General features: G+C 30.5%; 1 protein-coding gene across 1 annotated transcript; it reads left to right on the top strand.

The window, feature by feature from the left end:
- The first annotated feature begins 10,193 nt into the window (after window positions 1–10,193).
- On the top strand, window positions 10,194–17,621 carry LOC142636814 (putative LRR receptor-like serine/threonine-protein kinase At1g05700). The gene is made up of 13 exons (XM_075811113.1): window positions 10,194–10,275; window positions 10,570–11,107; window positions 14,110–14,588; window positions 14,683–14,821; window positions 14,918–14,989; window positions 15,103–15,174; window positions 15,253–15,333; window positions 15,490–15,632; window positions 15,735–15,958; window positions 16,054–16,180; window positions 16,632–16,694; window positions 16,784–16,973; window positions 17,213–17,621. Exons 1-13 carry the CDS (start codon window positions 10,194–10,196, stop codon window positions 17,619–17,621), a joined length of 2,619 nt encoding a protein of 872 aa, XP_075667228.1.
- Window positions 17,622–19,844: the final 2,223 nt, after the last annotated feature.

Genomic DNA, 19,844 nt, shown 5'->3' with positions numbered 1-19,844 from the left:
GTCTTCCCTACGCTCTCGATTTTCCACAGACGGCGCCAACTGATGATGCCGAAAAAATCACCAGTAAGTTGCAAGCACTATCCGAGTCGAGTCAATACCTGCAAAGAGAAAACAAAGAGACCTAAAAGAGAGCACCGGTGTGGTGCCGGCCAAAAACCCTCCGAAGGTCAAGTTAGAATTTCTTTACAACCCTAGAGTGCCAGAGTTGAGTCAAATGTGCGTACCTTGATATCTAGGGTTTCTGGGGTATTTATATTGGGTAGAATTGCCTTTCTTTTAGGATACAACTTCCTTCTCAAGTTCCTTTCCATATAGGAGTCTTCTCAAACGTGTGTCGCAAGAAGTCTAAGTGTGCACGCTTGCGTGGAGATAAAGCAAAAGTTGACTTGAAACATATCAAATGACATGCAACCTGGAATTTGCAATTAACTCATATATGACGGATACTCAGCAAAATTGAACCGTCATAGTCGGGTCACCTACGATGTCGATCCGTCTTCATACTCTCCGTCCCTTCAAGTTCAATGGAAATGACCGTCTCCTATTTTTATCCCCTTCAACTATAAACTCTCCTATATATTTTTATTAGATGTAAATTTTGACAATCCACTATTAAATTTCATTTTCTTATTATATTATTCATGCTTGCAAAATTTTAAGAAGATTAAAAATCAATAGTTTTTTCATCAATTAAATGTTTAAATTTTAAATTTTTGTAATCTTAAACTATGAATAAAAATAAGTTTATGCATTGAATAGTATATAATATCCAATTTGAACGAAATTTGACATGTATGTTAAGAACATAAAAAACATACAATCTAATAGTCAAAATTTTAAAATATGTAGCCGTTTTAATTTTTTATTGGGAGTTTGTAGCCATAGCCTAAAAACTAGTTTGTAAGCAAACTTTGTCCTCACATCTATGACCAAGTTGACCCTTCCATTCATTTGGTTAAAAGTTTGTAGTTAAAATAATTTAAAATGCCACAAACACAAAAAATTTAACATCTTTTTGAGATAACCAATTGCGATTTATATTGTATTAATTTCACACGGAGTCTCCACTCTCCACTAACATCACTATCACTATATACGAATCACAAACTACTATTTTAGCAATTACAAATGTTATTTTTGTGAAACTGGTTGTAGATTCCCATGCCATTGATTCATTATTATCTAATAAATAAGAAAATGAAAAATACAAATTATTCCTTTGGTCATTTTAGTTATTTAAATTTCATTTTTGTCATCTTGAACTATTAAGTTTACATATAAAACAAAGTTTGCCTACAAACTAATTTGAGAAAACAAGTATCAAAATGTGGTAGTTTTGCATAGATTGTTGGAAAAGTTTCAAATTAAAATTAGGAAAAATAAATAAAAGAATAACAACTGGGTCATTTAAGACCGAAGCCGACTTCACATGAGGGTGGTAGGTGAGAATTAAACTCTCCCGTCTGTCATCAGACCATCTGGTCCACCAATTTCTCTCGTCTATTCCTTATTTTCATCTTAAAACATGCTCTTTCAATTGCCTCAACACAATCCCGAATACGCAGCAATCAACCTTTAATTATGTAGCTGCGAAAAGAAAGTTTAACAAGAGAAATTTTTTGGGGAAATTTATCACATCAAATTTATAAAGATGTGTTAGTCAACCTTTTCATACTTTTATAAAAACAGAGGTAAGGATGTCTCTTAATACATATGAAATAGCAATCAAATTCCTAATTCTGTGTCTTACTCTTCCTTCAACTTCTGTGAACATTAATAAGAGTTCAAAGCTTTGGTTTGTGAGTGCACATAACCATAGCTTGCCGTTGAATCTCGGAGGGTGATCGCCGGAGCCATTTCTACACCAAGGATAAATTGCTTCCAGTGGGGCGAAATCACTTCTTAGGACAATGGATTGAGTTCCGCGCCTCGGCTCTCTCTATCATCAATAAGTTTCCAATAATCTCTTGATTTTACTCTATTGGTTCTATTAATTAGTCTTATATATTTCCAACAATCACCTCAGGTTGTAAAAATGTTTTAGAAAAAATTGGTAGTAACTCTTGTATTTTTCCAATTCATTTTTAAAATCATACGGGATATACTTGGCTTTCTGTATTGCATCCAAGGATGATAGACTTTTCCAACTGACATATATTTCTTGCGGGCAGTACTTATTGGATAGAGATCATTTTGATGGAATGAAAGTATTTCCTTTTGTGATAGAAGCCATTGTTCAAAGGGAAGTCACAATCTTAAAACTCTGCCGAAGTCAAATTGAATGAATTATGCCTAATTATTGTCCATAACTAGCAGATGCGCAATAAAAGTACACTATTTGTTTGTTTTGAAAATTTTAGTACGAAATTATTTTTATGGTTTATGAATTTATGTATAATACCCATTATGTGCATTAATGTTTTATGTTTAAGATTAATTTTGAATTACGTTACGCATCATCAACTATATATTATATTTGACATAATGAGTTAAAAAATCTAAATTGCCATCAAATATTATATTTTTTTTCTTTATATTCTCCATATTTGCAAAATATTAAGATGATCAGAGATTAATAACTATTTTATTTGAAAATATCTAATCAAATAGTGAATAAGATTAGATTAACATGAAATTGGCATAAATGTAAATGACAATGAAAATGTGTGATCCAACAATGCGCTTTTAAAAGTATTAAACTAACAAAAATTATAATTTTTTGGTAATTGAATAATTGGAGGTGGACAGATTTGAACCATGAATATCTTTGTTGGACACACCAAAAAGTGTCAACCAATTGAGTTATAAGCTATTGGCAATAATAAAAAAATATTGAGTGTTGTAACATCAACAAATATTTATACATGCACTTAATCCTGTCCCATACATATATATGCACCATATATAGTGGTCTAAGGTTCTACCAAGTGGCATTGTAAGCAAAAAAAAAAAAGACAAAGAACTATATAAATTCCATTTTGATATTAATTAGTGCATAGTTGATAGAAAATTAATACTTAAAAACTAGAATTGAATGCATGTACCTCATTAAAACCTGAAAATAAATTAATATTTCTCCATTAAAAAACACTATCATTTTTTCTTGAATAGAAAAGAAATACTATAAATAATTAGAAATATAATTAATGTTTTGCATAAATATAGAGCATTTCGTTTCCTTCTTTAGAAATGAAATAAAACTTTGACATAAATACAATGGCTTGATGATGTTGAGGGTTAAATGAAGAGAATTACCAAGGAATTGGCCATTTGGCAAACACTTAACTACAATAATAATCTTGTATCTTCTCTGGTTATTTACCATTGGGGATGACCGGGTGATTACTATATGTAGTTATAAACTTTAGAACATGTAGTTCTATTGACAAAGAATAACTAAAAAAATTATTCTTACTTAGTTTAAAGAAATGCCGAATTGTGTGATAGTAATATACCAGTTGTCTAATTTAGGTTAAGCCCTATATTTGACAGCTACAATGACTCAATATTCGTTTCTTTAAACATATTAAACTAACCAATAAAATGATCTCCTTTTGGTCCACAAAATACTTATTAAAAAAATCAATTATTGTAAATAATTTATTTTTCTCATATTTACTAACCTTTTTCTTTAATTTGCCACATGTCAAATATCTAATTTGACATATAGGTTTAAAGATTTTGTCATATAAAAATAAAAGTTTGACGAGTTTGTGAAGACAATGATATTTTGCTAGTATCATTAAAACATAAATAAAATAGTCTACGTTATGATGTCTAAATACATACATTTAATTAGGCTCTGTTTAGGATTCGCTTATTTTATTGAAACTGAAAATGTTTTGCTGAAAATACTAAAAATAATGGTAAAAATTAGTTGAAATAGTATAGTGAGACCTACAAATAGTACAAAAAAGTACAACGTGACCTATGAATAATAGTAAAAATAAGCTAAATAGTAAATTAAGTTTTTGAACATAATCTTTGCCCAACAGACAATATATTCCAATAGAAAGAATTACTTATTCATGTATGTCTTTACAACTGTTGAAATAATGATCATGATGGTCACTTCAATACTAAATAACCACGATTATTGTTTATTATAAAGGTATTTTGTAGAATCCATTGTTTCAAAAATTGAACTGATCAGCAAGTTTTTTTCTTTGAGAAACAACTGATCAGCAAGTTCAATTTGTTGAATTGGGAATTAGACACGGAATCGATTCAATAACACTGGGGAAAAAAAAATTGGTTAAGAATCGGAGAAAAGCTGGAACTGGTCCCTTTTTCTTTCTTTAACCGTTCCTGTTTTTTTAAACTGTTGTAGAAGCCAATTCACTTTTAATATTAACATACTTATGCTAAATTAATCATCTATTTGTATCGCCTTCACAAATGTTGTTACATAAAATCTAATGATGTACTTGTGTTTCACTATCTGTAGGCAACCATGTTTTATATAATTTTGAAGTGATTATTTTTATTGAGTTAAGAAGAACTATTTTTTTTTCATAGAATAATAAGACCTAAAAAAGTAAATATCAATTTTAGAACCAAAAATAAAAAATAAAACCACACAATTGAAACCAATGTCATTAAAGCATTAGATTTAGGAACTTTACCTTAGAAATAACAGTTTTAGTACTCACAACAATGGTGTTTCTAACTTCATAGAAAAGAAAATGCATTTTGTAGAGTCCATATTTTTGTAGTTGGCAAATACGATAAATGTAATCAATTCATAGTGTTTTTGGTGTGTCTTAAGTGGGTTAAAGATGTATTTTATAGTCCAAGACAAAGACCCAAGTTCAGATCAAGAAAGAATCAAGTTTAGAGCAAGAAAACTAAAGTTTCTATCAGTTTGACTGCTAGCTTGATTCCTGGCTAGACCGTATAAGATTTTCGATTTCAAGCTCGACATCTAGTTCGATCAATCGAGATTGCGATATTATCAAAAATATAAAACGTGAAAAATGCCATAACTTGCTCATTTCAAGCCCGATTCATTATCAATTTGTTATGCAATTTAAAGGACATCATATATAAACTATACTGTTAGGGTTTAGGGTTTTAGACCCCAGTAGAGTTAGGTTCAATCAAATTTCTAGCCAATTAATTAAAGTGATTAATTATAAAATTAGATTTGAATTCAACAAACATTAGGCAAACACAATCCACATAAACATCAACAATGATGACCCAAGAAAACTTTTGAAATTGTGGTTTCAAAGTAAACAACCTAGGGGGGATTTAACGTAAACAATCCTCAAGGCAACATTTCACTAATAGAATGGAAATTTATACAGTAGACTTAACCCTAAATTTACTACTACCTCATGTACTACTTACTCACATAACCACACGCAACTTCGAATCTACAAACTCTTCTATTGTGAAACTGTTGCATACAAACACTCCTATTTGTAACTTTGAGACTTTACTCAAAGGTTTTGATCATCAATTGTGGTTGATTTGATTGCAGCAACTTTCCTCTAAAGCCAAATTTGTTGTTTACACAAGGTCTCAAATTGTAGCTTCAAAAGTGTTAGGAAAACTACAGATCTGTGTACAAAACACTCCCTCTTGAATATTTAACAACAAACACTCTTGTTGTAACTTTGAGACTCCACACAAAGGATTAGATCAAAAAATTATAGTTGATTTGATTAGTGGTTGGAAAACTCTAGACCTGTGTACAAAACACTCCCTTTTGAATATGTAAAAATGTGCTCTAGGGTTTGTATTTAAAATCCTTAAGATCCATTCAAATCCTAGATCTAATGGTTGAGAAATAACGTGAGAATTCAAATTTGCACAAATCTTAATCAGTTGAGATAAGTGAGACTGTTTTTGCACTTATCTTTTCCTACTTTCTTGAGTCTTCAATTGTGCAGAATTTCATTTGTCTTGTTTTTTAATATTTCTAAACTAAACTCTAGACATAAATTAAGTTCTAAAGGCTACAATTCCTTCATGGTTGCCAACCTAAAAATATGGACTTTACATATCTCTATAAAGACTTTTCAGAGAAAGAAATCACCGTTTGTTCATCTAGGGTTTGTATAACCAATTTACTTTCAATCTCACCATACTAGAAACTTTCAAAATAAATCTGAGCCTCTATCTATTCAACCTATGAGATTTCAAGAGCACATAGAGAAAGATCAACACGGTGTTATTTCTATCATATATAGTGTAGATCTGTATAAAGCCATAGAGAAATCCAGTCTACAATAGTTGCTGGTCAAAAATTTCAAGTGGATTATAGAGAAGTTTATGTGAAATTAGTTAACCACAATTGCTAATTTAAAACTTTTGGGTGGAGATCTCAAAGTCACAAATAAGAGACTTTGTGTGCAACAATCCAAAATAGAAGAGTCTGTGGATCGATTTGGACCTATGTGTGGTCACACCAGTATGTATTACATGAGGTAGCAGTAGATTTATGGTCAATTCTATTGTATAAACTTTGATTCTAGAACTCACAATTCGAAAAAGTTGTGAGTTCTAGTTAGATCAACTAGTAAAGTCTCTTATAATTGAATGAGAGATCTGAGATTTAATCTCCGTCTACACCAAAAACTTATTGGTGTCTTGGTCCGATGAGAAAGAACTATTATTAAGAGCTGATGTCATAAGTTGAAACTATCTCATATATATGTGTGTGTGTGTGTGTGCGCGCGCGCTCGCGCACTCGAAAAAGCTAAAATTCACAAATTATAAGTGATGGGTAATTATATGATTATGATTTGTCTATAAGGGTCATCCAAGAAACACCACATCCAAGATGGTTATCAAAAGGAAAAAAGGAGAATAGCATTCGACGCCAAGAAAGTAAGATGACTAAAGAAGATCAATCATCTATATAGCAAAAATATATAGACGACCAACAAATACTTAGTAGATTTTAAGGTATTTTCTGTAAATAAAGAGCAATTGCACAACAATTCACTATTCCGAGACGTGGAGTGAATTATATAATTTCATAAATATTTAAAATCACCATATTATATTAGAATAAGAGTTGAAAGTGATAATCACCCTTATGAACCCTCAAACCAACCCCACCATCCAAAATAGCAAACAAAGTAAAATTTTGCAAAAATATTAATGCACCCACATAACCTCAAAATTTTAATATTTATGCAAAACAACCCCAATTACTTATTTTATATCTATATATTAAGTATAAAGATACCAATTTCAACTCACGATCTGCATCTTGATTGTGTTTCCATCTACCTCCACAACTTCAAATTTGTTAAACATCCACTTAAAATTTTAAGTACTGCCTTATAAACAATATATAAACACACAACATAGACATACACATACATATACACCCACATACATACATAAAACTCTATCATTAAGTTTTAGAAGTCATAATCATTCATTGTTAAATAAGTGGTTGGGAGACAAGGAATCCATTATCAATAATTTGTGGATCTAGTATGGTATTTGATTTTCATCCAACATGGTGGAGATGACACTTTGGAGATGATTTTTATGGTAGCTTGGTGCATGTGGTTCAATAGGAATGTAGTCTGACATGGGAGTGTTCATCAATCGGCAACAATGGTGGTGTATAAAGCTCGGACTGCTTGCTGAATTTCAGGGAGCAATCCATGTTATTGCTTCACTGAGGATGGAGATGAATGATTCATGGACATTACCAACGGCCCCAAATTACAAGTTAAACGTGGATCGCGCAATTTTTAGTCATATTTGGGGGTCTAGGGTTGGGGTGGTGATTTGCGATCATGAAGGAAGAGTTGTAGCAGCAATGAGCAAGAAACTCCTTCAACCTTTTGGTCTGCTGGAGATTAAGGCAAAAGCTATAGAAATTGGAGTGTCATTTGCGTGGGATAGTGGTATAAAGGATGTGGTAGTTGAAAGTGATTCCAAGATTGTAGCTAACACTTTCCTAGGATTATGTACTCCTCCTATGGTTGTCTCAATTGTTCTGACTGGTATTGCATACAAATTTTAGGATTTTAGATCAGTTCAAGTATCTCATATGAAGCGTCAATGCAATAAACCTGCACATCTTCTGGCAAAGTTTGCCAAAGAAATAGATAATATTAATAATTATGTAACATGGATAGAGGAAAATCCATCGCTAATTGAGTTAACTATTGCTCATGATGTACTGAATTTATCTTCTTCTTAATAAAGTTATAAGTTTCTCACTAACAAAAAAAAGTGGTTTGGCCCACTGCACATCTTTGACATGATGATTACTCCACAAGTTTTTTATTAGGTGCAAAGGGTAAGATTGAGGTTCAAATATGCAGAAAGGAACTTCAAATACATCTATACTTATATTGAACTAAAGAAGGATTTCTATTTTTGATTAAAAAGAAAAGTGGTTTGAATTTTACAACTCATCAGCATTTAACTAAACACTAATTTGATATGTATTTAAGGTAGTGATGATGTGAAAAATTTTAAAGCACTCCTTAAATAATACATAAATTAAAATTTAAGATTGTAAAACTCTGGAATATCTTTAAAACCCATATACATGCATGCTTATATACACACATTGTTTATGTCTTTAATGGTTATCTCTTTATTTACTTTTAATTATTTATTTATATAAGGTAAAGATGTTCTATTTTTATTTTTATTTTTATTTTTGAGAAAGAAAGATGTTCTAAATTGATATTGATGGAAGGCAGATAAATTTGCATAGCAAAATAATAATAAAAAAATTAAAGATATATGTTATAGATATCTAAGTTGTGTCGATTATCCATGTTTTCTTTATTGAGAATTATATAAATTAATAATTAATTAGCCGCATGATTTATTAGGGGTCGCAAGATTGGATACAACCTGCGAAACCCACATAACACGACACGAAATTAGTAGATTATGGGTTGAGGCTTAAAGGGTTCAAGTCATATTTGGGTTAACACGGCTGACCTGTTTAATAAACGGGTTGGGTTAGTGTTAAACACATAGAACTCGTTTGACCTATTTCATAAAAGGTTTGGTTAGTGTTGAACACATAAAACTCGTTTAACCCGTTTAATTAAATGACATTTTACCAATACACCCTTCAAACTCTAAGTATATAAACTTATTAATTGTTGTGATTTATTTTCTTTGATATATTGTGATTGATTATTTGTAATATTGAGATTTGCTTTAGTTTTGAATGATTATTTATAATACATTTACTCATTAGTTCTAAATTTTATATTAAAAATATTTTTTTTTGATAATTTATTTTTTCATGTTGATAAAATATGATAAACAGGTCGATATGATTGACCCGTTTAATAAATAGGTCATATTAGGGTTGAGACATTAGCCAAACACTTAACTACAATAATAATCTTGTATCTTCTCTGGTTATTTACCATTGGGGATGACCGGGTGATTACCATATGTAGTTATAAACTTTAGAACATGTAGTTCTATTGACAAAGAATAACTAAAAAAATTATTCTTACTTGGTTTAAAGAAATGCCGAATTCTGTGATAGTAATATACCAGTTGTCTAATTTAGGTCAAGCACTATATTTGACAGCTACAATGACTCAATATTCATTTCCTTAAACATATTAAACTAAACAATAAAATGATCTCCTTTTGGTCCACAAAATACTTACTAAAAAAATCAATTATTGTAAATAATTTATTTTTCTCAAATTTACTAACCTTTTTCTTTAATTTGTAAATAATTTATTATAGTAAATGATATTAATAAGGAAATATTTTAAGTGTTTTAACATACTATGTAAAGAAATGTAAGAAACTTGTATTCTTTCTTATAAATATCAAAATGCTTTTTAGCGTTAGTGGCCAAGCTGCATTTAATAATTGTTTTCAGAATTCATTATTCAAATTCCAAGCTGTTACTATTACTTGTTGGAATTATACTTGTACCTAAAGAGAGGGGAAAACTTCCATACACTCCAAGCGGTGTATGAGTATAAATTTCCAGACTAAGCCTAAGGTGAAAGTTCAGAGTATTACAGATATTTTTGCAGGTAGTTTCGCAAATGAATTAACCAATTTGATGAACTTTCAATTTGCAAAGAGAGGTCCCTCTTGTGAGGAGGAAAACTTAATTACTTAGTACGCTATTAAACTATTCTGCAGTATAAAGAATAAGATGGTGGAGAAATTTTCTTCAGCATTGTCTCAATAAGAGAGAAGAAAGTTAGATGCTTATGATGGAGAGCTTCAAAAATTTCATCCTTGCTTTTCTTGGTGGTTTTGTTCTCATACATCTAGTTAATGCCCAGGATCAAGCAGGTATGGTAGTCTTCTTCTTTTTTTCCCTTCCTTTATTTATCGAATTAACAGTGGGTTCCAGTTAACTTAACTGGTAAAATTATTATTATCGATTAAAAGATTTGAAGTTCAATCTCTGTCAACACCAAAAAACTAATTGATATCTTGATTTGATTATAAAGAGTTATTATCATAAACGGATGCCATAAACATATCTTGGTGTTTTCAAATGAATTATCTGGAGTTCAAATCTTCTCCTTGCTTAGCAAACCATTTAACTAAGGTATTATTATATATTCTGTTTATCTGTCTCAGGCTTCATAAGCATATCTTGCGGGTCACCAGAAAATTCAAGCTTTTCGGAGGCAGTAACAGGCATAAATTACATTTCAGATGCCGCATTCATAAACACTGGTATAAGTCAGAATATTTCAACTGTATATATGGCTGGTCTTCAACAACAAGCACGGGATCTCAGAAGCTTTCCTCAAGGAATACGGAACTGTTACAACATAAATATTATGCAAGGCACTAAGTATTTGATCCGAGGAACTTTCTTCTATGGAAATTACGATGGACTAAGTAAGTTACCACAGTTTGATCTTCATCTAGGTGTAAATAAGTGGGACACGGTCAAAATAGAGAATGTATCTGTTGTTGTCATCAAGGAGCTCATACATGTTCCATCCCAAAATTATTTACAAGTCTGTCTTGTGAACACGGGCCTCGGAATGCCATTTATATCAGCAATAGAGCTAAGGCCATTGAACAATAAGACGTATGTAACAATTTCTGGATCATTGGCACTCTTCGGTCGCTACGATCTTGGTTCACTAAGCCGTACAGTATACAGGTAAGTCACCTTTGCACTTTATTTAAGATTAACACATGCAGTAATGGTTTGGAATTGCACAGCGTATAGAGAGTCATGACATTTTTAAATTTTAAATAACATGATTCTCAATACATGCTTAGATTTGTAATTTAATTTGAACATAGAATTAAATCCATTACAAATGGCAATGATTACATAATCCTTTGTTATTAGTTGTGCTTAAAAAAAATGAGGGATGATAGGTTAATTATTTTTTTTTTTTAGAGATAATTACAATATGCTGTTAACTCCGTAGCTCGAACCTTTTTTTCCCCCCCTTAGACCCTCAGGTACTAATTCAGCTACAAGACCTTTGGCATATAGGTTAATTATTAATTTGACTATAAATAAATAATAATAAAATTGTTACAAATATAGGGTGGTAATGAATTTTTTTTTTTTGATTGAAGGGGTGGTAATGAATTTGATTGGTCATATAAGGTTTTTGCAAATATAGTAAGTTCAATAAGGGCTTGATGTAAAAGCCTTATTTGCACCTTCCAATAATGTCATGTTAGATTTTTTTTTTTTTTTTCTTTTTGAGGAAACAATAATTTTTATTAAAACACATGAACACGAAAGTACCACTACCAAACGGTCTAACCTTTGTTGTGGTAGCCTGGGGTTATAAGGACTGAAATTTTAACACACAACCAAAATGGGATAAACATCCCTATTATTTTTTTTTAGAAAACAATAATACTTATTAGAACATACAAACACAAAAGTAGTATATAGAGTTTTTTATATTGTGCTAGATAAATACACACAATTATACTCTCATCTATTATCAATAGTATATAGAGATTTTTATGTTGTGCTAGATAAATACACACAATTATACTCTTATCTATTATCAATAATAAATATAAAGCCAAAGACATTTAATTTTTGGTTGGCCTCCTAATAGTGTGCCACATAATCTTTTGGCACCTTACTATACACATCAGTATTATAGTATATTTTTTAAATTAAATTTCAATTTTATTCTACATTTAAGCCATTTATTTTAATCTTATCCCAGCATGTTTTCTTAAATGGTAGAATATATACTTCCATATACAACCGAATCATAGGAGATAGCTAATGCTAGATTATATAAACATAATCATAGTAAATGTCTATTAATAAATAATTGTCAAATTTCATCATTGACAAAAATAAATAAGAGAGAGAAATCAAAATTCATATTATATTTTTCAATACATTTGATTTTTGCAAATAAGACCATAAACGGATATACACATGGGATCTCATTAAAACATTGTTACCACACACACACACACACATAGATAGGTAGATATACACTTCTTTTTATTTGGAAATAATAAAAGTGAAATGTTAAGGAATATTCTAAGGCCTAGAGTATTTGTTAGTTAACTATTTAGAAAAGTTTTTATAAAGGAAAAAAGAAACAATAAATGTTTTGGCAAATTTTTCAATTTTTTATAAAAATGCTATATAAACATTTCAAACAACCTTCTCAAAAAAAAAAAAACATTTCAAAAATGGTTTAATGAAAATTACTCTAAGGGCACCCATTAACATGTTACAAAAAATTTGTGAACAAGTAATAAAGTGTTTTTTTTTTTTTTTTAAAGTTTATAAAGAGTTTTATCCAAGTAATTAATACAATATTTGGACAATTAATTTTCATCTATGGTGGAATTTCACAATAGTTTGTAAGGAAAATCTGATATTCGAAGAAGATGTTGGAATATCAGAACAACTGGCTAAGATTTTCACGGAAGCTATCATGGTTGTGCTTACTCCAATATTAAACCTTCAGGCTGTGTTTGGCATTGGCTTAAAAAAACCAACTTTGTTACGATGTAATTTATTTTTGCAACTATTTTGACTGCTATTTTTTGTACTATTCATAGGTCTCATTATACTATTTCAACTACTTTTTAGTTTTATCTATACTACTTTTAAAAAAGGGTTTAAGAGATACTACTTCCACAACATTTTTACGACAAATTATAGGCGGTTAGTTGTTATTGGTTCAAATTTGAACCTAATATTAAGATTAATTTTTTGTCCTAGCAATAACAACTAGTAACAACCTGCAACTTAGGATTTGTTGTAAAAATATTGTGAAAATATTGTGGATATATCATTTCTCAAAAACTTTTCAGTTTCAACAAAATAAGCTATTTTTAAACGGACTCAGAGTCACACTTTTTTTTTTTCTTGGAGTACAATGCCAGAGGGGAGTGGTTGGGATAACTACTACACATATTCTAGCTAGATGCACTTAACAATTTATTCACAAACTGTCATACAATTCTAATTTATATAGGTCTTTTTTATATATTACTAGGTTATAGAATTTTAATGAAATTGTAAATATATTGGCTTTAATTTTCTAATTATATCTATATATATATATATAGATATATAGAGAGAGAGAGAGAGAGAGAGAGAGAGAGAGAGAGAGAGAGAGAGAGAGAGAGAAGAATATCATTCAATATAGGGTGTGCATTCAACTCAACACCAATGAATACTTTTTCATGGGTTGATAAGTTGGGTTGTGTTCTAAAATTTTTTTTTCAAACTTGGGTTGTTAAACTTTGAACCCAAGTAACCCGCCAAATTTTTGCTATTTACAATTTTAAAGATATGTATTTTGAACTATTAGTTTAATTTAATTTGGATTTTGGAACTTAGTTTAAATTGATAATTTTGATTTATTTTGGCATTTTAAAATTTAGTCTTGATGAAACTGGAATATTGGCATTATTAGGCCCAACTATGTAAATTACAATCATTTATCAATGAGAAATATGTTTTAAAAACTGAATAATGCCCGATATTTTTATTGGGTTTCACAAAATTTTCTGAAAACCTAACCCAAGTTGGAATGGTTTTTAAAGTTCGCATAGCCTGGGTAGGGTTGAGATTTTCCCAATATGAAGACTTCAAATTATATCTACATACAATTAGTTTCTGACTTATGCTAAATATTTATGTTTTCTTAGGTATCCAGTCGACGTTTATGATCGCATATGGTATCCCTATTTTGATAATGAGTGGACAAGTTTAAATACTACGCTTACTATTGACTCCCAAAGTAACAATTATTACCAACCAGCATCTATTGTAATGGGTACAGCCGTCACACCAACTAATGTTACTGCTCCTTTGGACATGTATTGGGATTCAGAGAGTGCAACTTCCGAATACTATATCTACATGCACTTTGCTGAAGTTGAACAGCTCAAACCTAATCAATCCAGATCAATGAACATTACTCTAAATGGGAACTACTGGTGGAGTATATCTTCTCCATTATACTTGTACACAACCACGGTGTGCAGCCAATCGGCCTTGAAGATTTCCCAAACATATAACTTTAAACTGTTCAAAACAGAAGACTCGACACTGCCACCCATCATCAATGCAGTTGAGATATATTCAGTGAGAAATCTCTCGCAACCAGGAACAAACAAACAAGATGGTACGTTTTCTTCCACACATGTCAATATTGTGCCTTCCTTATCCTTTTTTTTTTTTTTTACTTACTTATTTGGATGCATATGAAAATATTATAGTTGATGCCATCACAAATATCATGTCAACATACGAACTAAAGAGAAATTGGGAAGGTGATCCGTGTCTCCCACAAGCATACTCATGGGCTGGTTTACATTGTAGCTATGATGGTATTAACCCCCCTAGAATAACATCCTTGTAAGTTTATTCGTTCGGATATGTGCTTCATGAATAGGGACTTTTTGTTTTTTAGTATCTCTTAATTAATATTTTGTGAAATGTAAATTGAATTAGGAACTTGTCTGCTAGTGGATTGACTGGAGTGATATCTGCTGATATATCAAATCTCATGATGTTACAATATTTGTAAGTACTCGCAATTCACATAACAAAAATGTAAAAATCTGATAATGAATACCAAATTTGGTTACAATTTTTATGACAACCAATGTGAAATGTAAGTAATTTGCCAATTTCAGGGATCTATCGGACAATAGACTAACTGGATCAATACCAAAATTTCTTTCTCAATTGCAATACTTGAGGGTCCTGTAAGTTGAATTTTAAGATTGTTACTGCAAATTTATTCGTTAGAAAAGATATAAATTATATTTACTTTACCTTTGCAGAAACTTAGAAAGAAATCAGCTTACTGGTTCTGTTCCATCTGACCTCATAGAAAGATCAAACAATGGTACACTATTATTGCGGTATGATTTTTGTTGAAAATAGTAACACTTCATTTTCATAATTTTCCTTCATATTACATGAACTCTTCTAGAAATATATATATATATATATATATATATATATAATATTTCAATGTGTTAATTAAAATTTCATTGACATCCTTTTTATTAATCTAGTGTGGATGAAAATTCAAATCTTTGTGGATCTGGATCATGCAAAAAGAAGAACAACATTGTTATTCCAGTATCAGTCATTCTCTTATTCATTGTTGCGGCTGTCATGTGGGGGCTTTGGAGATATCAGAAAAATAAGAACAAAGGTTAAAAAATTTATATAAAAAGATGCATATTCATTTTAAACTAAGAATAAAATCTCCTCACTTATGTGCTTATAATGCTAATGATGTTTGCAATTACGATAGTAGAAACAAACTCCAACATCCAGACCGAGTCGTTAGAGTCAATAGATTCAATGCAACGACAATTTACATACGCTGATCTGGTAAGAATTACCAACAATTTTGAGACAGTTCTTGGTAAGGGTGGATCTGGACAAGTTTACCTAGGCTGCATTGATGACACTCAAGTAGCAGTGAAAGTGCTTTCCCTATCATCGGTTCAAGGGTATCAACAATTTCAAGCAGAGGCAAGCAACTGTCTCAATTTATTTTGAGCACACATAGATGTATACATAGAGATTTTAATATTAAATTAATGAACATTACGCTTCTTGAATTGCAGGTAAAACTTCTTATGAGAGTTCATCATAGAAACCTAACAACCCTCGTCGGGTATTGCTATGAAGGAACAAGCATGGGGCTTGTCTATGAGTACATGGCCAACGGAGACCTAGAAGCACATCTTTCAGGTTGGTCATAATAAAAGTATCTACCGAAGATTCCACTTTTTCAGTATATTTTTTAGGAATTAAGAGTATATTATTGAATTTTTTTTAAAAAAAATTTGAGGGAATATACATAGAGAAATTCTATAGACACAAAACAAATATGATATTGTTGATGTGAAAGATTGTAAGTGACAAGTAAGAATATAGTGTCAGTGGTGGACCCAGATAACAACTAATAAAAACTTGTCAATTTAACTGTTTTGAATTTTTTGTGTATGTAGTATTGCACATATATATAAGCATGTCCTAACAATAGTAGTACTAGTACAATATAATATATGACCCAACCTAGCTTGGGCCTAGGGGAGACATAATCTAACATTAGCAACATACTTTAATCGTCACATGATCAAAGTTAGTTTAATTGAATTACACAACAAGAAAATCTAACACATTTTATTTATTGATGCAGGTAAGAATACTAATATCTTGGGTTGGGAAGCAAGGCTTAATATAGCAATGGAAGCAGCACAAGGTTAGTGATGAGCCAATGAGTTTATTTGCTGATCGTTTTTTAATAGTGCTTCATCTTTTCTAAAAATGAATTTTTACTGTGAAATGTAGGATTGGAATATTTACACAATGGTTGTAAACCACCTATAATCCATAGAGATGTGAAGACTACAAATATCTTGTTGAATGAAAATTTTAATGCCAAACTAGCCGATTTTGGTCTATCCAAAATTTTCCCAACTGATGGCACTCATGTCTCAATGCTCAGTGTTGCTGGCACCCTTGGATACCTCGATCCCGAGTTAGTTTTTTCTTTTCTCTTTTTTTTTTTTTTACTTAGTTACCTATCATCTTCAAAATTGTTTTGTAAAATACAATAATAGTGTTATTTAAATCCACAAGCATGTGACCATTTCTAAATGGAAAGGGATACAAGCCCTTTTCCGGTTAAAATGAATGGGAATGACTTGAAAATTGAACTTGTTAAAACAAAAGATGAAAAAAAAAAAAAAAAAAGAGTATGACATGCATTTCTTGTAGGTACTCCATTTCATATAGGCTGACTGAGAAAAGCGATGTTTATAGCTTTGGGGTTGTTCTTTTGGAGATAATCACAAGTCGGCCAGTGATTGAAAGATCCTATGAAAACACTCACATAAGCCAATGGGTGAGAATGATGCTTGATAAAGGTGATATTCAAAATATTGTTGATCCAAGGTTGGGTGGAGATTTCAACGTTAACTCTGCTTGGAAAGCTGTTGAAATAGCAATGGCTTGTGTGTCCACCACCTCCAGTAATAGGCCACCAATGAGTGAGGTGGTAGTGAGACTAAAGGAATGTTTGACATCTGGAATAAATAAAAGGGAGAATTTCGAGGGTGAATCAAATTATTCAGTTGATATAGTCAATATGAATATGATTAAGGAATCCAATCCTTTAGCCAGGTAAGTTGTTGTCTAAAAATAAGAATCATGTATTTGAACTTTAACTGTTTTTGAAAAACTTTGGGTACAATCGTTTAAGTGGTTTACATTACATTCTCCAATTTATCAATGAATTATAAATACTATATTTTTCCTTTTTAAGAGGAAAAATTTTTAATGTAGATATATATTTGATATTAATTCAAAAACTTAATTAATTCTACACCTTAGGAATTATTGCTAAGCTGTATGATTTGCTTTATTTTAAAAGAAGTACTACGTTGATAGCATTTTTACAACACTTTCGTTACAAATTTTAGAGAGTAAGTTGTTATTACTTTTAATTTAAACACATTACTAAATTTTTTTTTCTTACTAATAACATTCTGCCACTTAAGATTTTTTGTAAAAATTTTGTGAAAATGTTATGGACATTACATTTCTTTTATTGTAACCTCCTATCAATGCATGTCAAAAACAATGCTAGGACCACATCTCTTTAGTCTTTACACAATTTGAAAGTTAAAATTCAATTTGAAAGTGCTACATGAACAATATTTTCACAACAAATATTCATAGGTGGTAACTTATTATTGGTTCTAATATGAACCAATTAATAAAATTACTTTTTTGGCCACTAGTAACAGCTAGTAATAACATGTCACTTAGAATTTGTTGTGAAAATGTTATAGACATAGCATTTCTCTTAATTAAATGAATTTTCAAAATTGTAAAAATTACATGTCTTTATTCAAACTCTTAACTCCTACGTTAACAAGAATTAAATTTAGAGTTTTGTTAATGATTGCCCTTAATGTATTTGTTAATAGATCATTTTAATAAAGTTTTAATACTACTTTTATGAGAAATATAAAAGCTATCAAAAACATCTGTTACTTTATTTTTTTCCTATAAAATGTTTCAAAAAATATTTTCTAAATCAATGTCCTTAGTGCATTTGTTAACATACCCTTAAAATTAAAAGGGTAAATTAGATATTTGATCTCTAATCTTTCGTTTGTCTATCAATTTAGTTCCTAACATTTTAAACGTATTAGTTTAGTCCTTAACTTTTTATTGTGTCAAACTGGTCACTATCGCTAAATGGTGGATAAAAAATATTGAAATGGCTAACGGTAAAATTAATATATTATATTTTCCGCCACATAAGCTACCACATGTCCTAAAATTGAAAAAAAAAATTGAACTTAGCTTATTTTGATTTTCATTGCCAAAAACTTAAGATTTGAAAATTTATTTTTACCTACTTTTCTTTTCCTTTGCTTTATTGGGAACCAAACATGGAATAAATACTAAGAAATCAAAACTCAACTCAACTCACAATAGGCCAAATTGGACAATAGGCCTCAAGAAACTACACGGAATGAAAAATTTACAACAAGAAAATTTGAGGAAATGGGTGGTCGAGAAGCAATGAACCAAAGCGACCTGTGAAGATATTATAAGAGAGAGAAAGAGAGACTCACAGTGCAAACCAAATAATTGAATAGAGAGAGAGAGGACTTTATTGGAAGTCTAGGAAGTTTCGGTTAGTGTTGAATGTTGATAAACTAAATATTTGAAATGTTAGATATTAAATTGACACAAAGTCTGAAAGTTAGGGACTAAATAGTAATTTGCCATTAAATTAATTTTTTTTACCTGTTAGTGTAGTTCAATATTGGGCTTCTTTTTTCTTTTTTTCTTTTTTTGGATACATATTAGACTCTTTAGACTAAAATTTTAAACACCATTTATTTTTCTAATGTCACTTTTTAAAATATGTTCAGTTTTAAAAGGTTGAAAAGTTAGAGTTAGTTGGTCCAAACAGACATGAACATGTATATATGTCAAATCATTGGAAACGTCATGAAAATTATTCATCTAAATACAAAGTAAAAACAAGGATGACATTAATATTATTTTAAACCTAAATAAAAACAATTGATAAATTGCAAAATACCGGTACTTTGACATATTCTAATTTTTCATTTACCTTTTATGGGCAATTTGAATGAGTCTCCCAAACAGACATCACCTTCAACACCTTCAACAAGCTCAACAAAGAGCTACTTTTTTTCACTCATGTGATTGCTAGCTACAGACTCAAGATACCACACCTCTTGCCAATTATTTTCCTCTTCTTGTGCAAAAAGAAGTGTACATTCTTCTTTTTCAACATTGGATGCCTCAACAAGATTAGATTGTTTATTGTGCTCCTCAAATTTATCATACCAGCAGTCTGATG

This window comes from Castanea sativa, chromosome 5, assembly GCF_040712315.1.
Source record: "Castanea sativa cultivar Marrone di Chiusa Pesio chromosome 5, ASM4071231v1".
Classification (NCBI taxonomy): Eukaryota; Viridiplantae; Streptophyta; class Magnoliopsida; order Fagales; family Fagaceae; genus Castanea; species Castanea sativa.
Note: the sequence above shows the minus strand (reverse complement) of the source record. Positions and strands in the feature narration are given on the sequence as shown.